This window comes from Megalobrama amblycephala, unplaced genomic scaffold (assembly GCF_018812025.1).
Source record: "Megalobrama amblycephala isolate DHTTF-2021 unplaced genomic scaffold, ASM1881202v1 scaffold610, whole genome shotgun sequence".
Classification (NCBI taxonomy): domain Eukaryota; kingdom Metazoa; phylum Chordata; class Actinopteri; order Cypriniformes; family Xenocyprididae; genus Megalobrama; species Megalobrama amblycephala.
The window spans coordinates 11,263-23,808 of NW_025953517.1; the positions used below are offsets into that span (position 1 = coordinate 11,263).

The window sequence follows — 12,546 nt, forward strand, 5'->3', positions numbered from 1 at the left end:
TTAACGAGAGAAAAATAGCTTTATGATCTGTAAGAACAGATGGTTCTATAGAAACCTCATTAACATAATTCATTAAATTCCTTGAAATTAACCAATAGTCTATACGTGACTGTTGAGAAAGATTTTTTTTACACCATGTAAACTGAATTTTTTCTGGACACTTATGTCTCCATATATCAATCAAATCAAAAGTAGAACATAAATTATATAATTCTGGAAGAACAGACTTGTTACTTGGACGGGGTGGATAACAATCCTTTTCAGAATCCCATACTGTATTGAAATCCCCTCCAAGTACTAATTTTGCATTGCTATATCGTTCCACTGTTTTTTCAATTTGTTCTTCAAAGTTCAAAAATAATTTTTTATTTTGTGTAGTAAAATTACTTGCATAGATATTCCCCAAAATAAACAATTCAGTATTCTTTTCAACTACCAATATTACCCATCTACCCGAATCATGCATTTTAGTTTGAATTATTTTCCCCTTAAATGTACCTTTTAAGATCGCAACACCAGCTACTCGATTACTCCCATATGACATCCATAAATCATCCCCCCATTGACTCTTCCAAAAACTATAATCTGACAAAGATGCATGTGTTTCCTGAATATAATAGAAGTCACATTTAAATTTCCTGCAAAACAAAAATACTGCTTTCCTTTTCAGCAAATCACGAATTCCCCTGACATTTAACGATAAAACTGACAAAGATACCAATGTGCTATTAGCAACCTTATAGGTTTAACAAATGTGAAACAAAACATGTTCCTAACACCTCAACAGTATAACTTCAACCTAAATTGACCTTAATAATACTTTACTTAAATCAAAACCTCCAAAAATACTGCACAACACAACATTATAGTGATATTTCAATTAACAAAGATCTAATCAGTCTGTAAATTGAGAAAAAACAAAAAAACATACTATGTTCTAAATGTCATAACTCCAATAACGACCGCACTGTCACCGACCTGTCCGTATGCAGTTCCCGATCAAGACATTCACATATAACTTTACTCTTATTTAGTCTTTAAGGAGGTATTTCCTTTCCATCAACGAAGGCTCGTACGCCTACGAAGTAAGCCTTCTTTCCTACCTGCCGAGCAGCCTCCACCTTTGGCCACAGTTGTTTACGTATATCTTTGTCAATGTTTGTTAAGTCCTCGCCAAACCGTAGTTCCTTGGACTTTAGGTAGGTGCTGGTTTTCGCCGCTTTCCAAAGCAAATCTCGTAAGGATCTGGATACAAACTGGATAATGATGGTTCTCCCTCTCGTGGCATTTCCATCCATTTTTCTTCCAAGCCGGTGTACGATATCCACATCTTGTTGTATTTTGCTGGTAAGCTCTGGAAGAACTGCACAACAAATATCCACGACCTGTGCCTTTACGTCTTCACCCGACTGCTCCGCCAGACCGTACAATCTCAAATTCCATCTCCTTTTGTACCGTTCTACCTCGTTAAGCCTAGAGTCGATCTCGGACATTTTCTTACCATGTGCATCGCTGACTTCATGGATCACTTTCATGTCCTTTTTCAATTGTTTCATGTCATCTTTGACATCTTTTACTTCGTTGAAGAGGAATTCCGTCGTTTTCTTCAAAGCTTCAATGCTCACCGTATTTGCCCTTAAGAGCTCCTCTAATCCGTTGACTCTTTCATTTATGCATCGCATAATGTTTTCTTGAATTTCAGACAGGGACGGTTCATCTCTACTTTTCTTCGGATTAGGGGTGCAGGGAGTTGAATCCGGTAAAGGAACTATGGCGCCGCCGGCGCCTTGCACTACATATGCGTGCATTGTTTCAATGTCATTGCCATAAATGTGCACTTCGTCGTCTTTGTTCTTCATCTTTGTCAGCGGCTTTGTTAGGCTTTTTTCCTTGCCTTTACTGTCCCTCTCTTTTCGTTTTTCCGCCATTTGATGCAGTCTTACTGAGTCAGATATACAACGTTCAAATGCAATTTACAGCAACTATCCGGGTTATTTGGTTGTTAAAAAATAAGATATTACATTTAAACATCCGATTGGTCAATTTATTCAACAAAAAAAGAACGATATGAGGTGAAGGAACAAACTTTTCTCCTCAGCTTCTGAAAACTACCTCCTCAACGGTCGCCATCTTGCGCGGCCTCTGCTCCACAGCGAAGCTGTTACACGTGAGTTGAACTTGAGCAAGTGACGAAAGAGAAATGGACGGTTGATGTAGTTAGCCTACTATACAGACGACAAGGCGTTCGGAGCAGAAAAATAACAGTAAAGCTGTCGATGTGGTATGATAGATAACTACTATTAAAGTTTTCTTGCATTTATCTGTTGATATTGAGTTAGAAGAGATCAGTTTATAAAAGCCATATTACTATTATCATTTACGGTTAGCATTAATATGCAGCGATTAGCATGTGCTCTGCTAACAACAAAAAGCAAAGGATTGAAAATATGTATTTTTTTATGCTCCTTATGTGATCTGTAACATAACAGTTGTAATGTTTTTATAATTGATTTATATAAATCAATTGTTTGAGTTAACTTGGATTTTCAAATACATTGCACAAATAACTTCTAGTTGGTGGAATTATTTAGCAAAATATGGAAAATATAAATGGATATGAATATAAATGATGTACAATTCATTTTACAGGAGTGTGATAATCTAATAATTTCAATATCCTGTTTCTGACATATTTTTTTTGAATCTAGAAGAAGAATTAAAGACTTCATAGCAGTTATCAAGACAAGTTAACTTCAGGTGGCCTGGATTGTTCAGTAAGGCTCAGGTAAGGATGTTTGTTAGTTTAATTTTTTTTTTTTTTTTTTTTTTGTCAAGAACTGTTGTTCGTCTCATTTGTTTAATTAAAATTGGTTTCAAACCTTATAATCTATGACTCAAATTGAGAAAATTATTGTATTTTTGTGTTTCCTTGTACTGATTTACTAGATCAAAGAGGAATTCCGACGTATAACAACAGGCTCCTTGGAGACATTTATGATGAATCTTGATGGGTGCACACCACGTCTTTCTGCAGTTGTTGCATGCCAAAGGAGGAGCATTTGGTACCAAGATGCATCCTCTCCTGAGCACTGTAAATGAGGTATCTTTCTGTTTTTATCTCATTTCACAAAAAATAAAAATTAAAACTCTCAACACACTGAACTTAAAAAATATGTAAATAGACAAAAGCAAAACAAGCAAGTTAAATAAATACTTTTGAAAATGCTCATTTTTTTTTATTTTCGAATCCATTCAGCTGAACTTCGGGTCAGGCGGTACCACTTTTATCTTAACATAGTTCATAGAATCTGATTAGATCGTTAGCATCTCATTCAAAAAAAGACCAAAGAGTTTCGATATTTTTCCTATTTAAAACTTGACTCTTCTGTAGTTACATCATGTATTAAGTCTGAAAAAAATTAAAAGTTGTGATTTTCAGGTCAAAGATCATGTAAACTTGCTTAACATAGAACTAAAAGTCACATGATTAGCTCAGATCATTAAAAAACAATCACAGTGAAAATACTTGACATTGATTTTTACTCACAGATTTAGATGCACAAATTTAATGTAGACTTTTAATCTCATATACACATTGATCAACAAACCTAGAGAAGTTCAAACTTAATTGCTTGACACAAGAACAAACCTCATTGGTTTTTTACAGAGGCTCAAACATTCTGTGAGACAAGAAAATTAACTTCATTAGGTGTAACGTGTCAAGCAAGCATGCTTCAAGGGATAGTTCACCCAAAAATGAAAATTTGATGTTTATCTGCTTACCCCCAGCACATCCAAGATGTAGGTGACTTTGTTTCTTCAGTAGAACACAAATGATGATTTTTAACTCCAACCGCTGCCGTCTGTCAGTCATATAATGCGAGTGAATGGGAACAACAACAATGAGAGTCAAATAAACGCGCACAGACAAATCCAAATTAAACTCTGCGGCTCGTGATGACACATTGATGTCCTAAGACACGAAATGATCAGTTTGTGCGAGAAACCGAACAGTATTTATATAATTTTTTACCTCGAATACACCACTATGTCCAACTGCGTTCAGCACTTGGTTAGTGAGGTCTGAATGCGCTCTGACAACGGCAGTGATGTCTTGCGCATATACTTCAAAGAGTGCTAGACATTACTGCCGTTGTCAGAGCGCGATCAGACATCACTAACCGAATGCTGAACACAGTTGGACATAGTGGTATTTTAGGGGTAAAAATTATATAAATATAAATTAATTTGGATTTGTCTGTGCATGTTTTTTTGACTTTTATTGTTGGTGTTCCCATTCACTCCCATTATTTGACTGACAGACTGCAACGGTTGGAGTTAAAAATCATCAATTGTGTTCTACTGAAGAAACAAAGTCACCTACATCTTGGATGCCCCGGGGGTAAACAGATAAACATAATTTTTGGGTGAACTATCCCTTTCAGCTTCCGTTTGTCTAAATTGGATGCTGCAAACATTGTTTATTTAATTAATTAAACATTGTTAAATTAATAATTGTTTCATTATGGGATACTCAGGTGAAGAATTTGGGTTTTGATTTTTATTTGTTACCCATTTATATTGAAGTGCTGATTAATACAGAAATCCTGCTTGTGATCAAACAATTGGCATCAACCAAGAAAACAACTGTAATCAAACAGCATGCTAATTTGCTTGAACTAACATAAAAACATATTTTTTGTTTGTTTGTTTTTTTCAACAGGAGGATGAACTTGAAGGCCACACAAATGAAATAATGAAGTTGGTGGTTATTCACAATCCCGCAGTTGAGGACCCACCAGATGTGGAATGAGCTGTCTGTACTTTTTTGCACTTAAAGGGTTAGTTCACCCAAAAATGAAAATAATGTCATTTATTACTTACCCTCATGCAGTTCCACACCCGTAAGACCTTCGTTAATCTTCAGAACACTAATTAAGGTATTTTAGTTGAAATCCGATGGCACCGTGAGGCCTACATAGGGAGCAATGACATTTCCTCTCTCAAGATCCATTAATATACTAAAAACACATCTAAATCAGTTCATGTGAGTACAGTGGTTCAATATTAATATTATAAAGCCACAAGAATATTTTTGGTGTGCCGAAAAAACAAAATAACGACTTATATAGTGATGGCCGATTTCAAAACACTGATTCACAATGCTCCAATGCTTTCTGAATCAGTGTGTCGAATCTGCAGTTCAGAGCGCCAAAGTCACGTGATTTCAGCCGTTTGCCGGGTTTGACTCGCGATCCTATTCATGATTCGATACACTGATTCATAATGATCCGATGCTTCCTGAAGCAGTGTTTTGAAATCGGCCATCACTCTATAAGTCGTTATTTTGTTTTTTTGCCGCACCAAAGATATTCTCGTCATTTTATAATATTAATATTGAACCACTGTACTCACATGAACTGATTTAAATATGTTTTAGTACATTAATGGATCTTGAGAGAGGAAATGTCATTGCTGGCTATGAAGGCCTCACGGAGCCATCGGATTTCAACTAAAATATCTTAATTTGTGTTCCAAAGATCAACGAAGGTCTTACGAGTGTAAAATGGCATGAGGGTAAGTAATAAATAACAGAATTTTCATTTTTGGGTGAACTAACCCTTTAATTAGTTTTAAATGAAGTTTAAATGTTTGTATCAATATAGAATGCTAGACTTTTGAGGTAAATGAGATCAGTTTCTCCTCTAATTTTAGTCTCCTTTTATTTTCCAGAGTTGCAAATATTGTAGCCACACATTAAATCTAAACACATATTGTTTGAAATGATAACATGAAGAAACAGTATTTGAGTCTTGCTTCTAATGTATGTTTTGACATCTATTTTTGAATGGAATATGTTCAAAATGATTTATGCTACATTATGATGTTGTATATCACTTGAAATTTATTGTAAGGGATATTTTGTACTTTAGTTTTAAATGTTTAAAATACAAAATGTTATTTGATCAATAAAAAAAGCAATTGATGCAATCTCCTGCGTCTGACCATTTTTATATAAATTCAACCTTCCCTGAATAAGTAATGTTTAATTTTTCCTTTTGGCTAATCATTATTAATAATAATTTAGTAGATGAACTGTTGCTTGCTTACAATAGGGTTAATATTACTCAATTTTTATAAGTAATTAGTTATGTGATGTAATGAGAAATATTAGGTAGACCTTACCTATTTTTTTTTAGTTTACCATGGCTGTTAAATTTAGGTATACTTTACTCAAATATATAAGATAGAATCTACCCAAACAAAGTGAGTGCAAATTGTTACCTCAATTTTATTGAGTAGATTCTATAGGTTGTTTTTTACAGTGTATACAAAGATATAAATGATCCATATTTAAGGATATAAAATAAAAAATGTAATGTGACAGCTGCAATTTATTGCAAGTTTATTAAGGTTAAGCATCTTTTCACTGACTATTTTTTGAATAAAAAGGGAAAAGGGTATTTTACGCCATATTCATAGAAAGTGTCTCATTTTCCTTTGTGAGATGACTCAGGAGTGACTCTTTGTCTTTTATTTGGTCACTAGCAGTAATTCAGCAAGGGACTGATGGGAAAGACCATGGTCTGTGATGGCAGTTGAGACATATCGGCTTGTGTTCTCATTGTGGACGACCCTAATTCTGTCAGAGACACTGCTTGAGTACACTAAAAACCTAAACCCACAGAGCAGAAGGAGAAAGCTTTGTGAGACAGCTGATCAAAACTGTCACAACTGTTTGGTTATGATTTTATGTTGTTTCATGGACAAGTTGCACATTTTAAATGTTTAAAAATGTGAACATTGTGTACAAGGACCAAAAATCGAGGAAAACGGCAGATTGCATACTGTATATCAGTGATTTCTCAGAATTAATTTCTATGTAGAATATTCCATTTGTAACTCAAGTTACTTCACTAATTGTTTAATTTATACCAATACAATTGAAAAGAAACATTTTCATTAAACTTTTTGTTTTAAGTTGTATTGTGGGATTGTTGTTGTTATGTTTCCAGGACAGAATCCAGGTGGTAAACGGGGCGCTATCCATCAGCAGTCTGACCCTGTCAGATACTGGGATGTACCAGTGTATCGCTGAGAACCGTCACGGCCGGGTGTTTGCCAACGCTGAACTCAGAGCCATTGGTAAGGGATCACTAAATTCATAGTAATTAAAGACAAAGCATGGCGGAATACGTCCCGCCTTCTTAGTAAAAGAGCCAATCGCTGATTGATGAAGTCATTGTGTCACTGCAGCTGCCATTAGAAGCTCCGGTTCCCATAGAAACCTGAGATTCGTGCTTAGGACTGCTCATACGCATTGGCGAGTTAATCAGCTTTTTTTAACGATATTTATGGATTCCCCTATTCAAATAGATAGGACTTGGTCTTGGATGCCTGAAATAGCTGCTTCGAGGTGTTGCAAATATGGCTGCTGAGTGAACAGACTTTGCTAAAGATCAGCACAAGCTCATTGGAAAAACATGGCTCTACCTACATACGAGTCACGTTTTTTTCTTTTGTCAAATCAACTTAGATAATTAATGTGGTTCAGATAACATCATATTTTGAGTTTCTGTTGATTAAATCAATAACCTTCATTGTATTAACTCAACTTTTTAATTTCAATGAAAATGTTAAGGTAACCAGGTAACTTGCTTTTGTACAGTGTAGAAGCCGCTAAAATGGCACGGTTGCTTCAGCATTTTTTTTTTTAAATCTCTTTTAGTTTTTATCTCGCATTTGCTTTGGGGTATATTTAGGGTTTAGTGTAGGTGGTAGAGCATTTTAAACCTGATAGAGCATTCAACTTTCAGCGCCACTCACTGGACGTTTCATTTCTGAACTGCCGCAATACGTACAACAATAGAGATGTCGCCACAAGCACGTTTTCCCAATGAACCTGGGTTCCCAAGGATCTAGCCCCTCAACTGTTCGTATGCTCTGAAATATGTAGCTAATATGCAGTTGGTCATATGCCAAACATATGCCATACAATATGTTTCCAAATGTGTGTCTGTACGATGTGAAGTTTGTTTTGGTTTGGAGCAGCACGTGGGTTTTGTTTCCTCATAAGCTCATTCCAAACACATTGCCAGTGAACGCCACCACCCATTAGTCTTACTATGCCCTTTTACGCCGCATTTAAAAACAGTTGACCCGCTATTATGAGGAGCAGAATAACTTTAGACAGGATCAATGATCAAACCCATCTCTGCGGTGAAGATTAAAGGAGTTGACGTTCGAGGCCATTTTATCATGCGGCAGATGAGAGAAGTGCTCTGTTCCCTAGTCCTGTCATTTGTCAGCACAATGGGTGCTTTGATGCTGTCAGCGCTGAGTGCAGATGGATGCCAAACAGGCAGGAAAGTCTAGTATGCTGAAATTGCTGCCTGGGGGAGATGTGAGGTAGACAGTCTTCGCACTTTAGAGCCGTTAGATTTGTGCTGGCTGGCTTGACTCGGTTTGACTTAGTGGTGTGTGGGGGATAGTGTGAGCTCTTGAGTGTGCTCTTAACTGAGTATATCGCATTAAAAACATCCTTCTCGCCCGCCTCTGGAAAGTGAGACGATGATGAGATTTAGCTAAGAGGGAAGCAAATAGAGATGCAGACATTTGACAGGCTGTGTGGAAGAAATGGGTCAGTGACATAACACTAAATGTTTTGTCCTGTTTATTAATTCAAAAATACACTAGCGTTCAAAAGTTTGGGATCAGTAAGTTTTTTTTTTCTTTTTTTTTTTAAGTAAATTACTTCTTTTAGTCAACAAGGATGGATTAAATTGATCAAAAGTGACAGACTTTTACAAATACAAACCCGATTCCAAAAAAGTTGGGACACTGTACAAATTGTGAATAAAAACAGAATGCAATGATGTGGAAGTTTCAAATTTCAATATTTTATTCAGAATACAAAAGATCTGGTGAAAGATCTGGACTGCAGGCTGGCCATTTCAGTACCCGGATCCTTCTTCTACGCAGCCATGATGTTGTAATTGGTGCAGTATGTGGTCTGGCATTGTCATGTTGGAAAATGCAAGGACTTCCCTGAAAGAGACGACGTCTGGATGGGAGCATATGTTGTTCTAGAACTTGGATATACCTTTCAGCATTGATGGTGCCTTTCCAGATGTGTAAGCTGCCCATGCCACACGCACTCATGCAACCCCATACCATCAGAGATGCAGGCTTCTGAACTGAGCGCTGATAACAACTTGGGTTGTCCTTGTCCTCTTTAGTCCGGATGACATGGCGTCCCAGTTTTCCAAAAAGAACTTCAAATTTTGATTCGTCTGACCACAGAACAGTTTTCCACTTTGCCACAGTCCATTTTAAATGAGCCTTGGCCCAGAGAAAACACCTGCGGTTCTGGATCATGTTTAGATATGGCTTCTTTTTTGACCTATAGAGTTTTAGCCGGCAACGGCGAATGGCACGGTGGATTGTGTTCACCGACAATGTTTTCTGGAAGTATTCCTGAGCCCATGTTGTGATTTCCATTACAGTAGCATTCCTGTATGTGATGCAGTGCCGTCTAAGGGCCCGAAGATCAAGGGCATCCAGTATGGTTTTCCGGCCTTGACCCTTACGCACAGAGATTGTTCCAGATTCTCTGAATCTTTGGATGATATTATGCACTGTAGATGATGATAACTTCAAACTCTTTGCAATTTTTCTCTGAGAAACTCTTTCTGATATTACTCCACTATTTTTCGCCGCAGCATTGGGGGAATTGGTGATCCTCTGCCCATCTTGACTTCTGAGAGACACTGCCACTCTGAGAGGCTCTTTTTATACCCAATCATGTTGCCAATTGACCTAATAAGTTGCAAATTGGTCCTCCAGCTGTTCCTTATATGTACATTTAACTTTTCCGGCCGCTTATTGCTACCTGTCCCAACTTTTTTGGAATGTGTAGCTCTCATGAAATCCAAAATGAGCCAATATTTGGCATGACATTTCAAAATGTCTCACTTTCAACATTTGATATGTTATCTATGAATAAAATATAAGATTATGAGATTTGTCAATGTCACAATTAATTCACAATTTGTACAGTGTCCCAGCTTTTTTGGAATCAGGTTTGTATAAAGTTTTGTATTACTGTTACAAAACAACTCGATTTCATATAAATGGTGGTCATTTGAACTTTCTGAACTTTATCAAAGAATCCTGAAAATATATCAGTTTCCAAAAAACTGAGTTTTCCAAAAAATTAAGCAGCACAACTGTTTTCAAAATTGATAAAAATAAATGTTTCTTGAGCATCAAATCCAATTATTAGAATGCTTTCTGAAGGATCTGAAGAATGGAGTAATGATGCTGAAAATTCGGCTTTACCATCACAGGAATAAATCACATTTTAAAATATATTCAAATAGAAAATACTCCACCTTGGAATTATAAGGTTCTCTCAGCATTCTGAACAGTTTTGAGATATTGAGCTTCAAAGTTTTTGCATGACATACCCCTTTGTAGATACAAACTTTTTGTTTTCTAAAAAAAAAGTCCCAAAATGTATACGACTTAAAAAAACAACACATAATGTAAATACATTGTCACAGATAAGAACATGTGACTAACTCAATTTTGACAAAACTTTCAACCTTATAATTCCATGGTGACGAACAGTTATTTTAAATTGTAAATGTAAATAATATTTCCCAATATTACAGTTTTTACTCTATTTTTGATACCTTGGTAAGCAAAAGAGATTTCATTTACACTTTATTTTAATGTGACGTTATTACAGTGTAATTACACAAATAAGTACTGAGTAGTTTTAATTAACTACATGCACTTAATATTGTCTTAGGTTTTGGTTTAGGCTTAGTTGCTTGTAATTATGCATAATTTATGGTTGTTACTACAATTAACATGTAACTACTTAACCTTAAAATAGTGTTACAGAGACTTAAAACATTAAAACTAATCAACCCCAAACTTTTGAATGGTAATGTACATAAAAATGTATTTCATACATCAGTGGCTTAAATACACCTCTTCTAAGATGAGCATATTTAAATTCCTTAATTAAAATTTGATATTATTTGGGGGGAAGTGTAAGGGCAAAAAACTCAGAGTTGTATTAAAAGGTTAATTCAACCAAAAATGAAAATTCTGTCATCATTTACATGTTTGCCCCAAAACCCCCCCCAAAAAAAAAAAAAAAAAAAAAAAACACAACATAATTTACCACATCATTTACAAAATATTAATGTTCAACACATGTTCACGAGAGCACCGTGACGCATGCGTGCTGTGTTGACACGAGACCGGACTTTGTTACATGAACAGGCGTGACGCATGGGAAATTAATATTTTGTAAATATGTGTAAATTATGTTTTTTTGCGCAAACAAAGCAATCATGTCACTTCATAAAACTGAGGTTAAACCACTGGAATCACACTTATTACTTATTTATTATAATGTCTTTACTACCTATCTGGGGCTTGAAAGTGGTATTGTGTGGGCTGTCAATGGAGGGTCAGAAAGCTCTCAGATTTAAAAAGATCTTCATTTGTGTTCTAAAGATTAACGAAGGTCTTACGGGTTTGAAACGACATGAGGGTGAGTAATTAATGACTGAATTTTCATTTTGGGGTGAACTAACCCTTTGTAATGAAGAAAAAAGTCTCATTAGAAGAATAAAATTATTGATAATAAAACCTATTTCTTAAAATAATGATACAATAATATTAGAAAAAAATATTATTTCTGAATATTCCAAGCTGTCTATTGTGTGGAAAACATAAAATGTTTTGTTTGGTCACTGTTCTTGAGCTGCTTTTCTTTAAAATGATTGACACTTTTTGATATTTGTGTTTGTAATGTAATTACATTTTACGTGTTTTTATGGACTTTACAAACACTTTTAGACGTCAGTCTATCTATCTTTCTTTCTGTCAGTTTTGTAAGATGCTTGTTTTTCTCTTCACATCAGCAGTGGCACCAGATTTCTCCAATAGTGTGCTAAAGGCACAGACATTGGCTCGGCAGGGTGGCGATGTTTTGATTGAGTGCAGGCCTCGCATGTCCCCACGCGGGATGATCTCCTGGAGGAAGGGCAAAGAAGCCTTGCGAGAGAGCCACAGGTATTTTTACCAACCCATTTCCCTTTGTCTGCCAAGAACCTGTTTATTAAAGTGATACAGACAGAGCAATATGATTCAGGTCAGGCAGAGAGTTGTTACTGATCAAAGGCTTGATTATTCACATCAAAACGTCTCAACACAACAGTGCATTTGCATTTACTTGATCTAGAAGAAGAAAAAAAACCTTTTTCAGGTCACAGAATAGCATCAAAAGTGCTTGAACAATCAACCAACCACTGAAGCTCTAGTTTCATAATTATTTGTATTTAGTAGAAAATTCAATTTTCCATCTTCCAATTGTTTTCCAACATTAATTTACATTTTTTCTATATAGTGTTAGATGATTTGTTTAAATGTCTAACCCTTGGATGCATAAATTATTCAATCACAAAATGAATTCATTGAATTAAAAAACAATTAATATAATCATTTCCAATATTTTTTCTTCAA

The 12,546-nt window shown here is 35.6% G+C and overlaps 1 protein-coding gene across 1 annotated transcript; it reads left to right on the forward strand.

The window, feature by feature from the left end:
• The first annotated feature begins 3,007 nt into the window (after window positions 1–3,007).
• LOC125262127 (contactin-4-like) lies at window positions 3,008–12,188 on the forward strand. The gene is made up of 3 exons (XM_048180683.1): window positions 3,008–3,100; window positions 7,017–7,146; window positions 11,946–12,188. The coding sequence occupies exons 1-3, from the start codon at window positions 3,008–3,010 to the stop codon at window positions 12,149–12,151; spliced, it is 429 nt and encodes a 142-aa protein (XP_048036640.1). The 3' UTR covers window positions 12,152–12,188.
• The last annotated feature ends 358 nt before the right edge of the window (window positions 12,189–12,546 follow it).

Excerpts from the sequence above, each read along its gene's own strand:
- LOC125262127 (XM_048180683.1), top strand. The coding sequence starts at position 3,008 with ATGGGTGCACACCACGTCTTTCTGCAGTTGTTGCATGCCAAAGGAGGA. Across the intron at positions 3,101-7,016 it reads TCCTGAGCACTGTAAATGAG|GACAGAATCCAGGTGGTAAA; the intron begins GTATCTTTCTGT and ends TTATGTTTCCAG. Across the intron at positions 7,147-11,945 it reads CGCTGAACTCAGAGCCATTG|CAGTGGCACCAGATTTCTCC; the intron begins GTAAGGGATCAC and ends TCTTCACATCAG.